Source organism: Polyodon spathula, chromosome 4, assembly GCF_017654505.1.
Source record: "Polyodon spathula isolate WHYD16114869_AA chromosome 4, ASM1765450v1, whole genome shotgun sequence".
NCBI classification, from domain to species: Eukaryota; Metazoa; Chordata; class Actinopteri; order Acipenseriformes; family Polyodontidae; genus Polyodon; species Polyodon spathula.
The window spans coordinates 80,005,275-80,029,959 of record NC_054537.1 but is presented as its reverse complement, the minus strand read 5'-3'; the positions used below and the strand labels follow the sequence as shown (position 1 = coordinate 80,029,959).

Sequence of the window (24,685 nt, the reverse complement as noted above, 5' to 3'; positions counted from 1 at the left end):
ATATCACAAGGAATTGAATTTTCTGAACAAGGCACTGTTCTCCATGATAAAGTTGTGGCATGAGCCAGGGTACCTGGCAACTACATCAGTGATAATACATTGATCATCACATACAACTTACACAGTTAAAAAAATTATGACATTATCATTCCTTGAATCTGGGGATATTGCAACATGTGTGCACTGTATTATACCTAGCACGTTTGAGAAGCCAGACAACTGATAATATTTGTGTTTGGTTCTATTTTGTTCCACATCCACAATTAGAAATAGTATATACCCTTGCCCTACGGAAAAGTGCATCTGTGACATCAGTCAGTATCTTTGTCAGTATGAAGAATGACAGATGCCTGATCTGTCCCCAACTGTTGTCTGGGTGGCACCCGTTGAATGAAAATAAATGGCTACTATAACCTTTACAGGTACAGGTATGGCATGACTGCAGGCTGTTTGTGATATTAAAACAGACTTAAGCAGATCACACAGCTTTGCTGTAGTGCCTGTATCCAATCTGTATCTATGTATAACTTGTTTTAGAGTTCAATCTAGAAATGTCTGATGGGGATAAAATATTGTGGGTTTAAGGTAGGGTAATTTTTTCCTCCTCCTATTCTCGTAATGCAATCGAAGAAGTGGAAGCGCGTTGATATGCTCCATTGTTGATTACAGCTCAGTAGCCCTGTCAGCAGTCACAGCTTAAATAAGACATGAGAGGGGTCAAGTCTTAATTAGCAACACTTCTAGTATTCAGTAAAACCAAGTTTACTTATAATTTTTTTACTTAAAGGTTCTAAGTTCCACTAACTATACAAAATTAAGTACTGGCAGTCAATAGTCTCCATCTGTCATGTGATTGGCTCACATCAATGTCAGTCCCACCTCTTTTCAAAGGAACACCTTAATCCTGTGCAATCTTCACAAGAGAAAATGGCTGAACACCGATTCTGTTAGTTAACAGAAAATTAATTACAAAACATACTACAAAAGAAAGATGCTGCAAACACTAAAATGGTGATTAAAACATTACTGTCACTGTTTTCTGACTTTCTGAAATTCAAACAAATTCAACTTCACGAAAACACACAAAAACGGACGGGATATAAACTGGATTATGCAGAAGTCAGCAAACCAGATGATGAACAACTTTGCTAACAGCGGTATGAACTTCAAAAACATTTTCTGTTATTTATTAATGTAATTTAGTTGTTTATTTATGCTGTATCAGCTATATTTAAACAAAGTCTATGCGTTAATATGTATTTATGTATGCTGTGTCAGCTATATCTGAACAAAATATATAAAGTCATATTTACTATCCAATCTTGCCTCCCTTATTTTCTGATGCAAATATCAATTATGCACTGCAGACTCAGCCATAGTGGAAAATTAAAAGCCCCTCCAGGTTGCAATGCAATTAAAGGCCCCTGTTAGTAACAATAGTCTTCCCTCTGGTCAATAATTTTCTACTATAGCCCTCCTCTCCAGTATCATATATATATATATATATATATATATATATATATATATATATATATATATATATATATATATATATATATATACACACACACACACACATACACACACAGAAAAAAGACATTCTGAATGTATGCCATTTTCTATCTTTAAAAGAGCTCAAACTCACAGAAGATATATTAGCTTGCTTAAGTACCGATCACAGGTTTTCCTATCAGTGATGTCTTTTCAGTGTTAACTTGCTACCTCTAGATAACAAACTGCACCACACAATATAACTATAGACTTCTGCAATGCTCTTACTATTGCTCTGTCACAGCTCTCTCCCTTTTTTCAACCTTCTCAAATCATTGTCAATATACTGACAAATTAGAAGGCTACTGTACCAGTCTTGGCCCCCTGATTCTGTAGTATAAACCCTCCAATATGATGTACCTGCCCAACTCAATCCAAAATAAAGACCAAAAGTGGAAATGTGTGGTTGTGTACAGTACAAGAATGTTTTATTGCGGCAGCCTCTTGTCAACTAACCCAATACCAGTTCCTTGTATAAATGGATAAATGCTTCACCAAAATATTCTCAGTTGGAAGCACGAGCAGCCATGAGCCCAGTTAGGATACCCAGGCACAGGGACCTTTGATAAGAAGTGTAAATTGCAGTGGAGATTATTTACCAAGTAAATCATGTTTTTTTCTTATTTACAGTGTATTTATATTCCATACCTTTTAGGAAACTATAGTAGGAATATAGACCAAGTTGCTTATTTATGTAAAAACCAAAGATGTGTCAATGTAAAAATATTTCACATATGGTCAGCATTGTCAGAGGATGCTCTGCGGGGCAGCTAACGCCTCATTTACATCAGTCCAGTGGGGTGTCTATAGAACGAATATGACTTATTGTACAAAAATATATATTTCCTTAAGTACTAAGTGAACTTGTCCATAAAGTATACATGTATGAGCTGCAGTGCTTTGCTTCATCAGTTCTAAAAATGGGGTAAAGGAATGTTATGTACCAACTTAAACAGCTGCATTATTGATTGCACTGTACATATTTCAAAGACTACTTTTAGGATAATGGGCGAAGAGAACCTGTGGCCCCTGGTCATCAGATCTGTCTCCTCTGGATTACAACCTGTGAAACAATCAAAAGTCAGTGATTTACTTCAACAACTGAGGTCCTCGGAATTCTTCTTTCTGCAAATATGCTCACGCAGCAAGGGGTGCGAAGTTTAAACACGAATGGGCATAAATGTACCCAATTCTGACTTTTAAACAACCCATTGCAAACTTTGCTTGAGGGTATAGGTTCCTGATGTTCCACATTCAGATAAAATGCATTATGAAATATTCTAATATTTGATGCTGTCCGATGGAGATTCAGTTATATGTATGTACTCTACATCATTTAGTAAATAAATGGTGTAGTGTACAAACATTAGAAAACACCATGGTAATGTCTAAGTGCGTAAATTCCAACAGGCTACTTCTTCCCCTGTGGTACTTTCAGAATGACAAATTCACGAGGTGTAGAACTTATGAACTTTATCCACTGCACTTTCAGCATTGCTTTCTTTAAAAGAATGAGTGAGACAGTCACCATGTCTCATTTCACTCTGTATAGATTAAATGAATCATTAATCTTACAAAACTAATTTCAATACACTGAACAGAAACCCCAAGTCTTGTTCTAGCCGCTGCTGAAGTGTGTTACTAGACATGTTCTTACCTTACCCACATGGGACCTGCTGATTGTTCTGCCTATGGGACATGCATGATCTTTATCACAGTCATAATTCAGAGGCCTAAATGATTTACTTCATCTACTAAGCACCCACTGTGGAGATGTAATGCTGAGCATGTGTGTGTGGATGTATGGTTTTGTTCATGTGCCCATTCATGTTACCTGGTGAACTGTCTATAAGCCTCATTTCCCTTTTTCCAGTGTGTAATCACAAGGTTCTAAATGTCTCATTTCTCACTTGTTCTGAGGCCAAAGTGTCAAACACTGTGACCAAACACGTTTTCCCCTATCCTAAATTTGCTCTCTCTGATGTGCTTTGACAGTGCACCTACTTTAACACATGCTTTAAATTATGTGTGACCGATACAGTGAAAGAGAGAAAAAAAAAACAATGAATTACTAAAGCTGACAACCCCTTTTGTTCATTTTCTGTCACCAGTTGTATCATACAGGAAATCCCTATTCCCTTGCAGTATAAGCAGCACATAGAGTGATGTAAGGGAAGTAAGTTAGTATATCACTGTCAGATCTGTTACGTTTTTTTTTTTTATAGTAATGCTGTATTCTGGCTCTACACGTATAACTACGAGAAAAGTTTCAAAGATTTATTTTAAACTATGTACTCCATTTAGATTCATATTTCAATAAAATCTTATCAATGGCTTTTGATTTATTGATTTAAAAAGTAAACAAACAAGGGAATATACTTTTGTTCTGAAAGGTCTGTGAATGTGTTTTAATAAAAATTCAATATTCTGTATTTAGATTGCTTACAATAAAGTAAGCATCGTCGTTACGGTTTTAAGCAGGGTGATGGGAAGCTACTGCAAAATCAAAAATGTAAGCAGAAGTGGTTCTTGGTTGGGCTTTACAAAAACAGCTGCACCCACTGCAATGATGTAACCCACTGCACAATAAGGCTCCTTAATTTGGTCCTGACGAGTTTTAAATTGCTCTTGGCCTTTTCAGTGTCAGATGTCATTAAATACATTAAAGAAATTCTCAATAATGCCTGGAAATTCGTGAAAAAAGGGACCTTTGTTGACCCAGAAGTAATTTTGTGTAAAGAAAATGCAACACCAAAGTCAGGCAGCAAACCCTCTGATAGGAGTCTGGTTCCTGCAAGGAAACAAGGGAGTTAGGCCTTACCTCCCTCTTTGGAGCAGAGGTTAACGAGGCTGTGGACCGTCTCCATGAGGTCCAGCTGTTGTTTCTGCAGAATGCTGTTGTTGCTAGTGGCCTTGTTCAACTGCTTTTCAAGCTCCTGGATAATGTTACTTTGTCGTCCCAGTAGGTTATGGAGACTCTCTTTCTCGTCCCTCAAAGTCTCCAGCTCCTCCTTGTGCCTGTCCTCCATCCCAATGATTTTACTCTCCATGAAGCTGAGAAAATAACAATTTTCATCTATTTTAACTGTTAACTTGAACTTGCATCCTAATTGAATGCCCTTTCACAGTTATTGCATTTCTGTTGATAGTTGATTTTGCTCATATTTTAACGTGTCGCAAAGTGAAAGAGGAAGCTTTTATCATGTCTTATGATTTGCGTGTCCTATCTTGTTGGTGAGAAGTCAGCATACATATGCTTTAATGTTTAGGAAAGAACATCTCTTGGTTTTATGAGCAATCTGTTAACAGTTTGTACTTTCTGACTTCTGACACAGCATCAGCTGCAATAAATTACAAGGAAAAAACACTGCATGTTATAGCATATCTTTATTACTTGACCCCTGTTGCATTTTATCTTGGTAAAATGCTTGGTTTCCAATACAGTGTTTTGAGGTCAGTACCAGTAGATTCAGTACATTTACAGAAAGCTTTCTACAAACACAAGAATTGCAAAAACGCAATCTACTGAATTATACAATATTTTTTCCTACACTGTGGGAATTTTATTATCAACCCTAATGGGACTTGTTTTAAATTGGATTTGCCGACCAAGCATAGCAGTTTGCAAAGAGATCCTGTTTATTTTCCAATCAAAATAAAATAAAGGGTAGACAAATCATCATGCCATCTTTCATATAACTTTCATTTACTTAAAAAAAATGGATGCTAGCCAATAACATTTGTAGCTTCTACTAGATTGAAGAGCAGAATAGCACTGCCTGTTTTTTGACCTGCAGTAACGTCAGTTCTTCGGTTTTTTAATTTTTCTTTGTTTTTTATTGCTTACTTATGTTGACATACATTCAATATTTTCATATGCAACCCTCATTGTTTGCATCGTGCTACTTAGAAGAGTAGGCAGAAGCTAGAAGGTAGAACAACAACAGTGTGCTTATCTCATCGATTCAAATGTACCGTTTGTGGGTGGGACAAATTTGAAGATACAGTAATTTGCTAGAAATGTATTTAGTCTGTGTTTTTGTTGTCTACACTTGGAGATTAAGTTAGGGTTGGGGTTTGACAGCCCAAAATTGTAATGAATGAAACAAGACCGTATCAAACTGTTTATTAATAAATATGAGTAAGCCTGCTGTATTTTTTAATCACACACACACACACACACACATCATAACAGTTCGTTTGACTTTTTTTTTTTTTTTTTTTAGATTGATCTCTTATTTGTCAGAGGTGAAAAATTAAGACCTGGTGCTTAACATGCGGACCAACTGAAAAGCAATCTAATTTGAATGAAAGCTGCAGCAGTTTAATTTTTTTGGAAAAAAAATGAATGAAAAAGCTGTCTTTACATTAACATACAGCTAGAAAAATGAATAGCAGTATGTTCAAACAAAGCATTTGGTCATTAGGTGTACAAGCATGTTTTTTATACATGAGTAATATTTATCAAGCAGTAGGTTTTTGGTATTGGTTTATGCAGAGCGTGAAAGCAGTTTTAGTTTTCTGAACAATATTTGCCACTGAACAGTTGTAAGCTATGGGGCATAAGCTTTAATGTTTCAGAAGATGTCAGAAACAGTGTTAATATCAACTGTAAAACCGATCCTTATTTACTCCTAAAACATGTAATCAAGCACTTGCACTTTCTAGTTGTTGGAATCTATGTTTGCAAATCATTTTTCAAATTAAGTGATGTCACAGAGGCCTATGAGTGAAGAATAAACATGATTTATTGTTGGTATGAATACACATTCCATCATATCTCATCAATGATTCCCTCTGTTAAAATATTATCAAGCAAATTGTGTCTTGGAAAATTGCTCCAGCTGCATTTTCATCATAAGTATCTTTAGCTCATACATGTAAATGTTTTCCCATTGAGCCCTGAGGTTACATCTCACATTTGTATTTCTTTTACATAAGTTTTAGTTGAAAAATGGCTCTCTGCACTGTGCATATACACCACCAGGATATACCATTCTGTTAAGAATATTAAATGAACAGCAGGTACCCGTGATTCATGCTTACCTGTTTTTCTCATGAAGTTTGGTGATTTCATTGGTCTGTACCAGCAGCTGCTTCTCCAGTTTATTCGTTGACAATGAATTCTCCAGCAGCTGGATTTCAAGTCTAGATGTTTGGTTTAAAACCTGACAGATGAAGTAAAAGAAAATTACTATTTTGTCAATTATTTATTTATCAGATACCAGATAGTTTAATTTTTATTTATTTTTATTTTTATAAAATGTTCACAAAACTTTCTCTACTGAAATGTTTTATGTGCGGGGACTTATACACCGGATCAACTAATACATAGTTTTTTACGGTATTTTACAATATCGTTTTCAATATCACTGTAACTTTTTAATATTTTTTTAGCATTAATACAAATATATATTAGCAAAACCTGTATGACATTTAAAGCTGAACCATTCCCATTTCCTAGTTCAGTTATGTCCTAAATATTTCTGATGTCCTCTGAAAGACATATCTCTCCTTCAACAAACACCTGCTTGAATAAGAACAAGAAAGCTGTATCGCTCAATTATGTTTTTAATGTATTTGAAAAGTTTGTATTTGAACAAATATTGGAGTTGGACCATACAGCCACTATAATTGATGTTTTTTGGGTTGTTTGATATGTCATTTATCCTCAGGGACATACCTGAGTTTCAACATCTGTAAGTTTCCGTGTCTGCTCTGCTGTCTGACTCAACAAACTGGTGCCTATCTCCAGCATGGTGGCTGTGTGGTTTTGGACAGCATTCTGCTGAATCTGAGCCATCTCGGTCTTCATGTTCTCCTGAATATAGTTTTCAATCTAGAAGAAATGTGCAGATTAAGAATTGGGTCAGCATTAGATATGTAAAATAAATAGACTTTACCATCAAAAATACTGCTATCAATATTGCCATGCTTTTTTCATTAAATCTGTGCTCTCTGATACTGGCAGCCAGATATTGCAGTGGTTAGCTTTGAAATTTACAACTGGGAGGTCATGGGAATGACCCAAAAATAGGGATCATTTTGCATAACCTAGAATTTTAAGATTGAGACAAAAATGACAACATATCTTATTTACAGTACATTTTCATCACATGTTATTCACATCTTATTTACAGTACAGTTTCATTCATGTTATTCACATCTTATTTACAGTACAGTTTCATTCATGTTATTCACATCTTATTTACAGTAGTGTGCATATGGTGTCATTTCTATGAAATCCTCCCTATACAGGTAAAATATACAATACATTATTCCCTAAACTGGCAACAATAGCAGGTAATAGGTTCTTTGAAAATCTGATTTTAATATGTTTCTGTAATTACAGTTACAGAAATCACTTTTTATCCAAACAAATACTTTTATATTTATGATGGTATATATAGGAATATAATATATCAATGACAGTTGTTGAATATTTGTGGTCTACTCACCACCTGTAACTAACTAATTATTGTTCAGATGCACTGTAAAAAAGTATGATTTTTCTTTTATACAAAATTTGTTTTATATAAAGTAAGGCTTAAGCATATACTACAAATACCCTCTGAGCAACCTTAAAATTGTAATGATTTTTTTTCAGCACATTACTGACACAAAGGAAATAACGTCAATAAAACCAAGATACATGTTGGCACTGTAGTTGTGACCCAGAATTTGTCAAGACAAGAATTCAAAGAAAGACTGATTAGTAAAACGTTAAAACTACTCAACAATATGCGTGTATCTTACATATGGTAACGAATATCTTAAGGATACCATTGGCAGATTTAACACAAATACAGTACTGTATGCAATCAATGTGCTCATGTAAACTATACATAACAATAAATGTGTATTTGGATATGCAGGAAAAGTTTGTTTTTCATAAGTTTCATAACAAGTTAATGCTCAAACAAAACCACATATTTTAACAAGACTATTGTTTATTTCAGCATAAACACATAATTCTATAGATTGAGTGAAAATAATCTAGATTTTAAGCATTTGCTCCACTGCAAAATTGTTAAGTCTGTGGGTCGTCACTGAACAATACTGAGGCAAATACAGAGCATTGGGTGTTGACATGCTTTCAGATTTAATAGCACAAGTGCTGACACTGGGGTACCAGCAATGGTAGCCCTAGCGTCAGATTTAATAAAGAAAACAAAACTAAACTAAATAAAATGGCGAGTGCTAGTCTCACTAAACGGAATGTCCTGCTCCAGGAACCTACTACCCTACGCAAACTCTTTCTATACTGTTTAAGCTCAAACTAAAATACTTCTGGGATCTACATGTGCCCCATCTGTTTGTAATGTAGTAGCTTAAATCTGTAGTAATGGAATACAGATTTAAATTGTGTAAAACAATGTACAGAAATCTAAAGAGGTAAACATGTTTTATGTATGTGGTCTGAAATGCTTTGTTTCATGCTTACTGGCATACCAGTGAACAGTGTAAACATGACAAATACCAACGAGTCATTATGAACACATCTGTCTTTACATATCTAAATGATGCTGTTCTGTTAGCTCTGTGTCAGTGGCTTCACAGCTGGTCTGGTAAAGACAGTCCTTGATATCAAAACTATTTACAGAAAAATGTAAAACTTGGGAAAAGCGACTTTTAATTATTTTCTCTCTTTTTTTGACAAAACACTTCCATTTCTGTGCATTTCAGGAATTTATTGGAATTCTCTGAAAACTTAAATAGTGTCAATGAAAAATTTAAATTTACATTGAGTTTTGATCAGTTTAGGATTCATTTTTTGGATATTTTAATAATTAAGGAAAATCATAGTTTGAGTACTGATTTATACTATAAACCCACTGACAGAAATTCATTTTTGAGTCTGCCTATTAGTCAATTTAGTAGACTATAGAGAATTTGTAGTTCTGAGGATAGATATCATCAACAGTCGGAGACTTTAACACATAGGTTTAGGGAAAGGGGATACGCTGATGATTGGATACGGAATGCTCCAGAAAGATTAAAAAATGTTTCACAATCAGATTGTTTGCAATTAAAGAGGAAATGACCTAAAGAGCAAAGGACAGTGTTTCCCTTGATATTCTCCATTAGGTCATCACTTTAATAATATTATCACAAGACATTGGTACATCGTTGGTTCTGACTCAACGTTAAGTAAAGTGTTTAAGGAACCTCCTTGTCTGCTCTTAAAAGATCACCTAACCTCAAATATATTTTAGTTAAGTCAGATTTAAGTGTAGCGGTGATGCGATGCAGGAGTGACAGGCAGACAACGGTATTTCAGTGAAAAAAAGGTGCTTTAATTATAATCCAGGTCTGGTGACCGTAAAATAATAAATCCCCGTCTATACACAACAATGTGTAAAGCGCGGGGATAACAAAAACAGGGCACAGTCCCGAACCAAAACACAAGACGCGGTCACCAGTCCTGGGTGCGTGCAGACGTGCAGGTGCTCGGTGCAGACACAGCTTGTGTGGTGTGTAGTGGTGCTCCGGATCGTGCTGACCCTGGCGACAGCTCCGGAGGTGTGCTTAACTGTCTAGTGCTGAATACAAAAACAGACAGTTACACGGACAGACACAACAATACAAAACACGAACACAATCCACTCTGAGAGCTCCTCTCTCAGTCCTTCTCTCTCTCCAATCGTTTAACCCAAACGAAGGAAAAGATCAGCGTTACCCTGGCCCCTATATGTAATCCTGCATGATATCTAGGTAAACGGTTGCAGCTGCCTTATCACTTGCAGCTGCTTCTCGTTTACCTTTCAAATCAATACGGTCTTACAACAGAGTTGCTCTTCTTTCCAGGCTGACCCACTTCCCTGACCCGGAAACGAACTGTCAGGCCAGCCCTTCCAGATACTTCTCCTCTCGTTCTTTAGCGTCCTCACAGGTCGGGAGGAAGATTCATCACCAGAACTCATCTTTCCGTCACAGCTTGTTATAATGACTTCACACAAAATGTTTGTGACTTCACACAATATGTTTGATGCATGTGGAGATGATTTGCCAACTTAGATACTTAATATGATGTTTTAGGTAATTGGTTACAATGTAATTGTTTTTTTTTTGTGAGGAATGTGTTGATTGATGCCATTATCTGTTATTCATCTGTTTGTTACTGACTATAATTATTTAACCAATTGTATATACACAGCGATGGTAACGCATAGAGGACTAATACAGCAAACTGTACAAAAACTGCAAAATAAAACACAATACCCCAAACTATAAGTCAAAAGGCGCCGTGAAAACGGTAGGCCTTGCAGCAGCCCCGAGCAATCTCCCGCGGATGTTTTTAAACTGACGGACACCCGGTGGAGACCCGCCCACCTGCTGATTGAAGACCAGCACAGCCAATCACTTGCTGCCCTTCCTCTCAACCAAGCATAGCAGGCAGCAAGTCTCAATTGAGAGCCCGTCTGTAAACAATAATACAATCAAACTAATCAACTCCAAAACGATACACAATAAACCCATTCCCTCATAAATCACACCAACACTAATTTATCACTGTGCAGGGCAATCGCCCAGCCACATATACTGTATAAGTGCGCGGGTACTATGTTTGTTTTAACTTTAAAATCTTTCTACCCTGCACCTTGAAAGACTTTGGATGTGCATATATTTTCTCTTTGTTTCTTTAGTTTTGGTACCACTGAAATGTTCAGATATGAGCAGAATCTAAATTTGAAAAAAAAGGTTTATTTCTTACTTACATTTCTAACACCACACACTGAAGTCCTATTAAGACTTGTCTGTAATATCTGCTTGCCTCCTGAAAAAGTACCCTCGCCACAATTCTGTTGTAAAATGTTTTAGCATGTAATTACAAAACAAATGGGCAGTATTGGACAATAAAAGCAATGCATGACAAAGCTTCAATGGTGCATGGTAAAAATGAAGACAAATGCATAGAACATTAAACCATGGAGAAAGAATGGGAATCATGAAATCTGGGGTGTTGATTTACTGTACCATAGGAAACTTTTTATAAGGGAAAACACAGGGAACCAACTGACATGAAAAATTATAGTGATTTAAGGGAAGCGTGGGCAGTATTCATGTATAGTGTTTGTTGAACGTTGAACTTTACACATGAAAAAACTTAAGTGTGTCTCTCTATATAATCCAGTGGTATACTTAAAACTCTTTAGAAGTTACTTAGAAGATGAGCTCTTCGTTTATCAAAACTCAGTTCTAGTTGGCAGTTCAGCCTACCAACCCCAAAGGTAGTTTTAGGTGGACAGACAAATATAATGCCCCCTTTAAACTTCCCACAAGGAGTTAATCTCTGCACACATGCTATTGATGTATTTGCACCATAAAGTTAAAAAAGAGAACTCCCTTTTCCCAAGTTTTACTGATAACATTACAGTGTACATCTGTATATATGGAAACAAGGCTTCAATATATAAAATACTTTTTTTTTTAAACCATATCGAGAATTACAGTCTTTCGTGTCTTTGATGTCTACATACCTACACTAGTTCCTATTAATCAGATCTGTCATTTTCACCCACAAGGTAAAAACACCCCTGGGATTAAAAGACATACAGTAGTATTTATATCTCCATAATTAAGATAAATAATGCATTCTATTAAGTGTAACAATCAAAGCAACCACTCAACCAAGGAGGAAAAAAAAAGAGGTCTTTACTCGTTAATGGGACTTTGGGCTACAACTATTTACTACAAATCATCCAAATTAGAAAAAACTAATATAATTCAGACAGGAAAACACATTTAATAAAGTTACCAAACCAAAAATAAACAACAAGTAGTTGTAAGTAATCTAAAGTTGTTTAGTTTTAGTAGATCGTTTTGAGAACGTAGCCTATTGAGATGGTCGTCAGAACATACTTAGTACAGATGTACATTGCACATACACACTACGTTTATCCCACAATATTTTCCTTTTCAACAAAACTAAATGTTGAATTACTGTAGGTTACTGCAAGGCTGACTGTATTACTTATGTATTTATGATGTGCCACTTATTTACATGGGGAAATACATTCAAATTAGAGGTGTGCAGATACAGTACTTGGATTTTAAAAGTCGCAATAGAGTCTTGTTTTTTGATGGTGGATGTTAAATTGCACACAATGAAACTTGTTAAAAGATTTGTTATAACTACAACAAGAAAATATGTATTTTCCTCATTTACAGCATTAGCATGGATCAATCAATAGCAATCAAATAACATATTTTCTGACAGCACTCTCTTGGGTGTGTTTGTTAGATGATAATTGTCTGCAATGGTAAACATGTAAATCGAATGCTACTCAGTAATTGTGTAGATGTGGTCAAATGAGGGGAAAGCTTTGTTTTGTGTGGTTTAAATAACACACTTTTAACAGTTTTCAATGGATACCTAATGACCTAATCTTATTGGAATCCATTACCAGAAATCAAAGTATCTCCACGCCCAACATAAAAAAGATTCCCAAAACACCCAATAATACATCCATAATCTCACATTTATATATGACTACTATTTGAAAACATAATAATAATAATAATAATAATAATAATAATAATAATAATAATAATAATAATAATAATTGTGTCTTATTTGTTGTTCAATATGATTTACCTTTTCCCATTGTTTTTTTGTGTTTAAACAGACTGCCCTGTAGCTGCCAAGTACTGCATAGTTAAAGTAGGCCTACTGAATCTACAAAGAGGCGAGATATTTATGTATTTTTAAATATCTATTAAATCAACCATTTTCTTTCATGATAATTTATATTATGCTACAGTGACTTAAAGCTTTCACACATAACAATGTCGGCATATGTATAACCTCTGTTGAGAAACATTCCAAAGGCCTTGTGAATCAATGAACATCATGTTTTATTGCATTTTGTGAGAATTATCTAGTGCTAAATTTAGAAACTGCATTTGTTTGTAATGCCTTTTTTTTGCAGTGTGGTTTATTTATTTATTTATTTCCAAACAAAACATATGATTTTACCATTGATTTCTCAAAATCCCTTGATTATTTATTATGTATTCTAATTTTTGTATCAGCAAAATACTGATATAGATACAAGTATAGTGTGGATATAAACGTGCTTAATCCAGAACCTATGGCCGGGTTGATCAAAAGTAAAGAACATAATTCCATTATCAGACAAACTAAGTGTCAATGTCTGTTTGTTTTAATTACTGCACAAGAACTGTCACCTTAATTGTAAATTGACTGGAGACAAACTTGGGAAAAACACACTTTTTTACACAGAATTCTGTGTATGGAATGGGTTTGAAGCCACTTTGTTGATTTTGAGTCACTGGAAACCTTTAAGGGCAGCTAAGACGAATTTCTGTGAAAAATCAGCTCCTAGGAATGAGCACCGAGGAGCCAAATGACTTCTTTTCTTCTGTGTTCTCTGAACTGATGTAGATATTTAGGAATGCTATACTGCTTGTTCTTACAGGAATTATTTCTCTCATTTGAACATTTGCGGGTGATGTGAGTGGGAAGTACAAGGGGAGCAAACATATCTTATTATTTTAAAGAGGACCCTATCAGTCATTCAATGGGGGTGGTAGGTGATTTGCCAATCAAAATTATTATCTTCTGTAAAATAGCTTTCTCTATTCTGTATCTGCTTCAGAAATAATGACTAAAAAGGAAAGAAAAATAAGTGGAGAATGTTGTCATAGGCATTTTTTTTTAATGATTTGGACTGTTGTGATTCCCCCCTGGGGATGTCCTGGAGTGAGTGTAAGTAAGGATTATATATCTATAACAAACATGATGAAAATACACAATTAGCAATGTGTCCTTCTGTAATTCTCTACAACTTTTCTCTACTGGTAATGGAAATTAATACATATACAGATGTCAAACACATGCAGCCTTATTGCTTCTCCAACAACTTAATCAGAGAGGAGATAAAAACAAGCAATAACCTTATTATTTTCTCATTTCTCTGATGAACAGAAAAAAGAACTGATGACAGAAGTTAACGGCTGTATGTGAGAGTTATGTGTGCAGGAATAATTTACGACTATACTTCAGCGCTCTTTTACAATAGCATGCTTTGAATTTTACAATAAAGAATATTGACAAAAATAAGAACATAAATGATAACTCCAGTGTTAATCAACAAACCAGTATGTAGCACTGATTTGGGCATTTTTGAAGCAGTCATTATGCCATTCTGTTATTAAATAATCATGACAATGTGATTTCTGAAATTATGTTGATTAACGAAATAATGTTAATCTCTTAACGAACACTGCTTCTTGCGACTGTTTCTTTTGTTACATGGGAATTTAAAAGGAAATCTGGGTTAATTGTCATAGTTTACCAGGAGTTAAGTTGCACTTGGAAAAGGAGGGATTTAATTAGTGAAAACGTATATAACTTACCTTGAAACAGTATTTAAGTTCTTTGGTGTTAAAAATAAATAATAAATACAGTATGGATTTAGAGCTTTTAACATTTAATTTTAATTTTAATTTTAACATAACATTTTAACATTTAATTTTAGAGCTTGAGTGAGAGCCTGAGATTGACAGACCCTGCAGCTGCAGCGCTGATGATACAGAGAGAGGGTTACAGGACGCTGGTTAATTTCTTAGATTTACTAGCCGATGATCTAAAAACTCAATTGCCTCCGTAGAGGGCATTTTGTCGACCTCTGTCAGACTTCAGGAGACCCTTGAATTGCCTACAAAAAAGGACGGTGTCATCCCCCGCATATGAAGGTGTTGGCTTGACAGCATTGTCCTTCAGTGTCTGGCTTATTTTAAAGGGTCACGGGTGACTTGATAAAGAGGGTTAATGATTATATCAGTATACCACTTAATCAGGAGCAGCTGCAAAATATTAAAAGAGAGTTTTATTTCCCAGAGTAATGGGAGCCATCAGTTGCACACAGGTTGCACTCAAATCCCTGCAGCACCACATATATACATATGTGAACAGGAAGGGGTTCCGCTCATTAAACTTGCAGGTGAATTGTGATGCATCCTATAACATCTGAATCGTATGTGCACATGTCCTTGGCTCATGTCATGACTCTTACATTTTCACGCAGTCTGCTGTGTTTAATCATTTTCAGATACCCAATACACCAGATAGCATAATAGTAGGTAAGTATTGTAAAGCTACCTAGATACTTCAATATGTGTAGTTGTGAAAATATTTGTCTTTTTTATATTTGTGGATATGAATGAGATTTATTCACTTGTTTTAACCATTTGTAACCTTACAGAATGTTTGTTGTATTGCTAAAATGATAGACCATTATTTGCACCCAGTGTAATTTTACCACCAAGAAATTATCAATGCAACTGTAGCCTATCTGAACTCTGGATACATACATTATATGACAGCTGACCTCTACTGTAGATTGTGTTTGAATTTATTTGAATACAAATAAAAACCTAAGAGTAAATAATGAAATCTTGGTATAGAAAACAGCATGCTATTACAATAAAGTTTCCTTACAGGTGATTTGCAATGTGGATTTGCAATGCATCCTTGTTAGGGAGATCTATTGTAATTTTAAAAGTTTAATAAATATATAATGTAGTGTTACACACATGGTATACATGTGTAATAACTAACAACTACAAACACAAGTGGCATTTCAAACTTATTTATGTATAGCCTACAATCGTACATAGTAAAATACATACAAAAGTAAATTCCAACCAAGCCTACATAGATGGCTTACCCTCCACCCCATCCAAAAAAAGGAAAACATTTTGTCTTTTATTTTTAACCAAAAAAAGTCACGGTCTGTCACATCAGATAATCATAAATTAGCATTTTAAATGTGAAGTGTTCTAAATAAATATACATTCTGGATGACAAAATACAAAATTATAAGTTAAGTTTACAAAGTATACACAAAGTAGATATTCCCATTATTTTTTATTTCCATTTGGCTGCTGCTTGCTGGTGAGACAGCTGTCTCCCTGAACACTAGTAATTTCCATAACAGCGAATTCTGCTTCCATTTATTTTTCTTGACCTCATTAACATGTATTTTAATTAACGAGTTCCCCTTATCTAGTCGATGAGACAGGAAGTGATGTACGTGGCCTATTAAGCTTTATAACAAGAAATGTGTTCATTAACAACCTCACTGACAATTTCAAAGCATTAACAGATTGATTTAATTAACACATTTTATGAAAATCACTTGCTACTAAAGCGATAGTTACTATACCAGAAGTTTGATACAACAACACTGTTTTTTGAACACACACCCTCATTATGTTTTGCTAAATTATTGTTCCACAACAAAATATAGAGGCATATAGAAAATCATTAAAAAAAAACATATGTGACTTGGTATAGAAGTTATACCCCTTATTTCATATCAGTTGTAAGCAAATTATCAAGAAATGTCATTATGAAGTAATTTACTCAATTGTTCTTGGGTTATTGGTAGACTCTTAACAATATCCTTATTCATGTTTGTTATTATAATAAATGAGTCATTCGTTTCAGACCGGTATGTTAATGTAATACATACAGTCAAGTTAGAACAAAACACTAAATCGACTTGGTATTACCATTAACCAAATGCCAACATATTGTGTACTTTTTTTCAAATATTATAAGTTACATTCTGTTTGAAGGCCTCTGTAATTACAGCATTAGCTAACGGAGAAAGGGCGTGTTATGCAAGTGGTATATAGTACAACAAATAGCGCTACTTTTTAAATTAACTATATGTAATGATAGCATATTCATTTTTTTTTCACTAATGAACCCACTCTGTATCACTGGCCGACTTGTTTTACTTAGCATCTGATGGACATTCTAAAATGTTAATAACTAGTTTAAATGCAAAAGAATATGATTGGTTTGATAAACAGATTGGACTATGGACTAAGCATTCTGTAAATTCTATATTTAAAAAGATGAACCTCTCTTTTTTATGAATTGCATTGTTGGGCAGAATATTTAATGACGTGTTACTGATTGGTTTAATAAGCACATAAACCATGTTAAGCCTTTTCCACTTTTAGAATGTCCCTCGTTTTCAAATAACTTAACAACATCAATTTACAATTCTATTCACTTGTGTTTCTTGCACATACAAATTGAAAGTATACACAAATGAAATGAAATTAAAAAATGGTAAGTGTTTTTAAAAATTCTAGCTAAGTGGTATATCTGCATCTGTTGTTTTCCCTAATTCTAGGGGAACATTGGCAGTAGCATTTGGTTCAACCCGTTCAGGTTCACTATTTAAAATGAGCGATTATGCATATCAGACTGCAGCGTCAGAATCTAAAAAGAATATTACTAAATCTTGAATACATGTTTGTATTAAATATGCTGCATTACTGCATTAGTAAAATTATAATATATATATATATACTATATCCAACACATTGTGTTACATTGTCATATTTGCTGCGTTTTATATATCAGTGTGATGAGTCAAAGGGTTTTCGGTCTGTGATTCAGCCTCCCGACAGTAGATGGCATCAAACCAACTCGGGACTTCCCTTACCAAGATCTTGTGACCATGGCAAAAGTCATCTTTTGAGGGGCGGCACCTTGGTGAGGGGCGGAAGTACGAGTATGTAAATTCCAGCCACTGGAGTCAAGTGAAGGATAAGGACACTTGTCAGTTGAGGATTGGTGTTCCACTGACTACAGAGGCGGGACATTACATACTAAAGGGAACGTACTACTGTGTTCGGGGTTGGTCCGAAAGTAAAATAGGAGGAGTAACGGGTGGAGGGAGAGACTGGTTTGGTGCAGCGGGATTTTTAAAAAAAAAAACACTAACATTTCTTTTGTCTTTTTTTTGTTTAGGTATGGGTCGCCACAAAAATAATTAAAGACGAGTCATCACGGTTTGTTTTGGATTTCACCCCTGCACTCCTTCCCTCACACCATTTTGTTTTCTTTTGTTATTTAATCATTTTGTTGTGTATAGATAATAAAAATAAATTATTTTATTTCTGTACACATAAATTACTGTCTGGACATTCCATTTAATACACTCTCGCCTCACACGTGGTGTCAGAAGTGAAAATGGATCCAGCTACAGTTTTGACAATGTTTAGGGAGCAGGAGGAGAAGCGAGAGGAGAGAGAGACACGGCACCAGGAACAGCTCGCCCAGTTCTTTGGACAGCTGGTGGAAAAACTATCAATATCAACATCAGAGAGAGCGGTTGCCCGGATGTTTGCAGCTCAGCCTAATCTTCAGAAGATGACCTCGGAAGATGATCCCGAGGCTTTCTTGATTACTTTTGAGAGAGTGGCAGAGGCTGCAGAGTGGCCTAGGGAACACTGGGCCATGAAATTGGCACCCTGCCTGACAGGGGAAGCTCAGGCAGCGTATCGAGCCCTGACGGCCACGAATGCAGGGGACTATGTTAAAGTTAAAGAAGCCATTCTCTCACGCCTCGGGATCACGGAGGAAACATACCGGCGCCGTTTTCGGGAATACCAGCTGTCCAAGGGGATGCGGCCCCGGGTTGCGGGACAATATCTTTTAGATCAGTGCACCCGGTGGCTGCGGCCAGAAGAACATACACCCCAAGAACTGGTGCAGAAAATAGTTATAGAACAGTTCGCGTCTATACTACCGCCAGGGAATCGAGAGTGAATTAAGAGGAATCAACCTACCACTCTCGAGGATGCCATCCTCCTGGCGGAGGCCTACGAAGACGCAAACGAAGGCGCCGGGTCAGACCCCACTCCTGCCCCTAAACTAACTCGGACCAACCAACCAATGAAGCCCAGAGGGGGTAACCAGACCTTCAGACCATGGAGGTCGAGGTTAGCCCCATCCTGGGCGAGAGAGAATCCCCCTAACCTGCCGGTCGCGGACTCGCAGGACAGATTAACTCCGTTGATGCCTCCTAACCAAGTGTGCTACCAATGTAATGAGCCTGGACACATTGCCAGGAATTGTCCAGTAATAAAGGTGGACCTGGCGACAAGATCCTGGTCAGCAGTAACAGGTAGGAACACTGGGGAATGTCGGGAGGGCCCTTATCAGTTAAGAGTACAGGTCGGGGGAAAGAGTACTTACGCATTTGCGGACTCTGGGTGTGCACAAACATTGATTCGGCAAGCTCTCTTGGATGGGGTAGCCTGGGAGCCACAGGGTAAAGTGGCTATCTCCTGTATTCATGGAGAAACTCGGGTTTATCCCACCACTAAAGTTAGACTTATTGTAGGTGATTATTCAGCTTACGTTAAAGTGGCTGTAGCGCAATGTTTACCATACCCTGTTCTCCTGGGAAGAGACTGGCCGTTTTTTGATCGTATTTTAGGTCGGGAAATGGTCTTAGTTTCTACCAGGGGACAATTAAAGCAACAGGAGAAAACAATTGGCGAGATTTTTCCGTTGCAATCCGACCTGTTTAACCCTAAAATCCGCCCAAGAAAAACAAAAAGAGAGCGTCGGGTGGAAAAATATGAGGGAACTCTGAGACGACAAGGGGAGGGGTCTGACACAAAAGTAAACCAATCGCTTAAACGGCAAGGAAAGGGAGTAGGTATTCAGTGTAACCGGGGCTGCGAGGTTACTGAGGTGGAAGGTCATGTAATAAAAGACACTCCTCTCTGTGTACCTAACCATTGGGACCGAGATATTGACTTGGGATATGAACAACAAAATGATCCCACGTTACGGTATGCTTGGAAACAGGTTAGATATATCGAGGGGAAGGATATGCAGGAAGGACAACCGGTGGTATTTCCGCATTTTTCTGTATCTGGGCACTTATTATATAGAATAACCCGGGCTCCCGGGACGGGACAGCTCGTAAAACAGTTATTGGTTCCTAGGCCTTTTCAGTCAGAAGTCATGAGATTGGCGCATGACATTCCATTTTCAGGTCATTTGGGAACTGAAAAGACTCAGGAACGAATTCTGGCCCGGTTTTTTTGGCCTGGGGTTTATGGTCTTGTGCGGAAGTATGTATCGGAGTGTCCTGAATGTCAATTAGCTGCCCCTAAGTCAGTTCGCCCCGCACCTCTGGTTCCACTTCCAATTATTGGGGTACCGTTTGAAAGGATTGGTGTAGATTTAGTAGGCCCTCTGGAGGGAACAGAGTCAGGATATCGGTATATTTTAGTAGTAGTGGACTACGCAACGAGATATCCAGAAGCTGTTCCCTTACGCTCTATGAATGCAGTAGCTGTAGCGAATGAATTGGTAAAAATATTCTCTAGGGTGGGAATCCCGAAAGAAATTCTCACTGATCAGGGCACTAATTTTATGTCAGACTGTATTCAGCAACTATATAAATTATTGAAAATCCGTTCAATTAGAACCTCAGTTTTTCATCCTCAAACGGATGGGCTTGTTGAACGATTTAATCAGACTTTGAAAAATATGTTGCGCCGCTTTGTAGATCAAGAAAAACGCAATTGGGCTAAACTGCTTCCCTACTTGCTCTTTGCAGTTCGCGAGGTACCACAATCCTCAACGGGGTTTTCCCCGTTTGAGCTCTTGTACGGTCGGCAGCCGCGGGGTATCTTGGATCTCATAAGAGAAGGCTGGGAAGAACAGTCAAAGGAGTCTAAAAATGTAGTAAAATACGTGTTGCAGTTACGCGATCGCTTAGAATTAGTCGGTCGATTGGCACATGACAATCTCAAAGCGGCACAGCAGAAGCAGCAACAAAGCTACAATAAAAATGCAAGAATTCGGAACTTTCGACCTGGAGATAAAGTGTTGTTATTGTTGCCCTCATCGGAATCTAAGTTGTTTGCTAAATGGCAGGGTCCCTTTCAGGTTATTCGAGCAATTGGTAAAGTCAATTATGAGATCCGACAGCCTGGGCGTCGGAAAGAAAGTCAAATTTATCATGTTAATCTCCTGAAACCGTGGAAAGAACGGGAAGTCCATTTTATATCTCCTGTACAGGAGGGAGAGGATTTTGGACCCTCAATTGAGTCAGAGTCAGCAATTGAGGTCCCGATGGGGGAACAATTAACTCCTGATCAGCGTGAAGAGGTAAGCAATCTAATTAATATGTTCAGTGATGTGTTTTCTAACGTGCCTGGAAGAACGCATTTGATCGAACATGCTATTATCACTCCGCCAGGTCTAAGAGTTAGACAGAGACCGTATCGCATTCCAGAGAGTCGGAGAGATTCTGTTCGAAGGGAGGTGGAGTGTATGTTGAAACTTGGGGTAATTGAACCTTCCCGAAGTGAGTGGTGTAGCCCAATAGTACCAATAGACAAGCCAGATGGGTCACTACGATTATGTATCGATTTTAGGAGGGTGAATGCTATCTCCAAGTTTGATGCATATCCCATGCCTCGAGTAGATGAACTCTTAGACAAGCTGGGGCAAGCTCGGTTTATTTCAACTCTGGATCTGACGAAAGGATATTGGCAAATTCCATTAACGAAAGCCTCTCGTGAGAAAACGGCATTTTCAACCCCAGAGGGTCTTTTTCAATTTTGTACTATGCCGTTCGGACTTCATGGAGCGCCTGCTACTTTTCAGAGACTAATGGACAAGGTTTTACAACCTCATCGAGAGTATGCAGCTGCGTATATCGATGATGTAGTCATTTATAGTTCTTCCTGGAGAGAACATTTGACTAGATTAGAAGCCGTCTTACAGTCTCTGAGGAGGGCGGGGCTCACAGCGAACATGGCAAAGTGCGCTATTGGAAAAGAAGAAACTAAATATTTAGGTTTCATAATGGGTAAGGGTAGAGTGAAACCGTTGGTTTCAAAAGTCCAGGCTTTGTTGGATTCACCGGTACCTACCACGAAAACCCAGGTGAGATCACTGTTAGGGTTGGCTGGTTATTACCGCCGCTTTATTCCACACTTTTCCACTATAGCCGCCCCTCTCACTGATCTCACTAAAAAGAACGCTCCAAATAAAATTAAGTGGAGTGCAGAGTGTCAGACAGCCTTTGAATCTATTAAAACTAATTTGAGTCAGGCCCCAGCATTAATAAGCCCGGATTTCAGCCGAGAGTTCGTCCTGCAGACAGATGCATCGCAGACTGGTCTGGGGGCGGTTCTGTCCCAGGAGAGAGATGGTATAGAACACCCGATACTATACATCAGTCGGAAGTTACTGCCCAGAGAACAGAGGTATTCGGTAGTGGAGAAAGAATGCCTGGCAGTGAAATGGGCAGTGGAATCTTTAAAATACTATCTTCTGGGACGACCTTTTGTACTCATCACAGATCACGCTTCTTTAAAGTGGTTAGACACGATGAAGGATTCAAACGCTAGGATTACGCGGTGGTACCTGGCGCTCCAACCCTTCGCCTTTCAAATAAGGTATCGTGCGGGTAAGTTACATCAAAATGCTGATTTTTTTTCCCGGGAGGGAGGGAAAAGGGAAGGGTTAGAGGTTTCCGAGTGTTCCTTCGGCTCCACTCTGAGGGGTGGGATATGTGATGAGTCAAAGGGTTTTCGGTCTGTGATTCAGCCTCCCGACAGTAGATGGCATCAAACCAACTCGGGACTTCCCTTACCAAGATCTTGTGACCATGGCAAAAGTCATCTTTTGAGGGGCGGCACCTTGGTGAGGGGCGGAAGTACGAGTATGTAAATTCCAGCCACTGGAGTCAAGTGAAGGATAAGGACACTTGTCAGTTGAGGATTGGTGTTCCACTGACTACAGAGGCGGGACATTACATACTAAAGGGAACGTACTACTGTGTTCGGGGTTGGTCCGAAAGTAAAATAGGAGGAGTAACGGGTGGAGGGAGAGACTGGTTTGGTGCAGCGGGATTTTTAAAACAAAAAACACTAACATTTCTTTTGTCTTTTTTTGTTTAGGTATGGGTCGCCACAAAAATAATTAAAGACGAGTCATCACGGTTTGTTTTGGATTTCACCCCTGCACTCCTTCCCTCACACCATTTTGTTTTCTTTTGTTATTTAATCATTTTGTTGTGTATAGAGAATAAAAATAAATTATTTTATTTCTGTACACATAAATTACTGTCTGGACATTCCATTTAATACACTCTCGCCTCACAATCAGTATCTACATTTAAATGTCATTCATAATTTTTATATAGCAGCTTGATCGCAGTTGTCGCCATCTTCTGTTGAGCAGCTCAGCAGCTCTGAGAGTCGATGAGTTCGTTGAGTCAGCATTGACCCAGCGCTGCTCATCACTAGCTCTCAACGGTGAGTTTAGGAAGATTTTGAGAGTTGTTGTTTCTCAGCTTTGAATTTAGAAACGCAGCCATACTTTCAGAAATGTACAGTGTGTACAAAGAAAAGTACAAAAGCTTCGGTTTTGTCATTTCAGGTTTGCAGTTAATGTTTCTCCCGTGTTTAATATTTTGAGATTAGTGGCAGCAAAATAGTCTATGGAAATTACACGATCATTTTAATTAATGTGTTAACATACCTTTTAAAGGGTTACAAAACTCAAAAATGTTGCTGAATTTGTCATTCAAAGAATCTGTTTTGTCTGCTTGTTACTTTTTTTTAGCTGCCAACATTTTAAATGACGTTTCCAGTGGAAGTTTGTTACATTTACGATTGTTTCAATAGCTAATCGAGTTACAGTGTACATTTTAAAGAGTTGACTCAGCAGCTAGGCTAAATGTTAAACTATTTCAGCCTTGGTTTTTGCATGTTCTTTGTGAACTATCAGAGATAACACAATTTAGGCAACTTACATCAGCTGAATAATTACAATTAGAAACATTCAAAAGCACACTTTTTTTTTAGTATTTTTCCATTCTCGTACCATTTTTTGAGGTGCAGTAATATTATATATTGATATATATAATATATATATATATATATATATATATATATATATATGGAAATTTTTTTTTAAATCTATCTTGATAGAACCTGTTTTGACAAAAGTTATCTGACGATAACAACTTAATATGTTGTTATAGTGTGTGTGTGTGTGTGTGTGTGTGTATATATATATATATATATATATATATATATATATATATATATATATATATATATATATATATATATATATATATATATTACTTTAAATATTTTAAAAGGTGAAATTCCAGAACCCACAATACAGGGTGCTATAGGTTAAACATCAGTAAATCTTGTCCTTGTTCTTAATTGTTATGAGTTAAGTGGGATTCGTATAAACAGGACTTTTCCCAATCTCCTTCAGGCAACTAAAGAACACAAAGGCAACCTATTA

General features: G+C 37.0%; 1 protein-coding gene across 1 annotated transcript in view; it reads right to left on the bottom strand.

Moving 5' to 3' along the window:
- LOC121314917 (angiopoietin-1-like) overlaps positions 1-24,685 on the bottom strand; it is a 95,846-nt gene that overhangs the window by 33,711 nt on the left and 37,450 nt on the right. The window contains exons 2-4 of the mRNA XM_041248663.1: positions 7,235-7,390; positions 6,598-6,719; positions 4,373-4,605 (exon numbers count right to left, since the gene is read on the bottom strand). Coding sequence (XP_041104597.1) covers positions 4,373-4,605; positions 6,598-6,719; positions 7,235-7,390 — 511 coding nt within the window. The remainder of the gene's footprint in view (positions 1-4,372; positions 4,606-6,597; positions 6,720-7,234; positions 7,391-24,685) is intronic.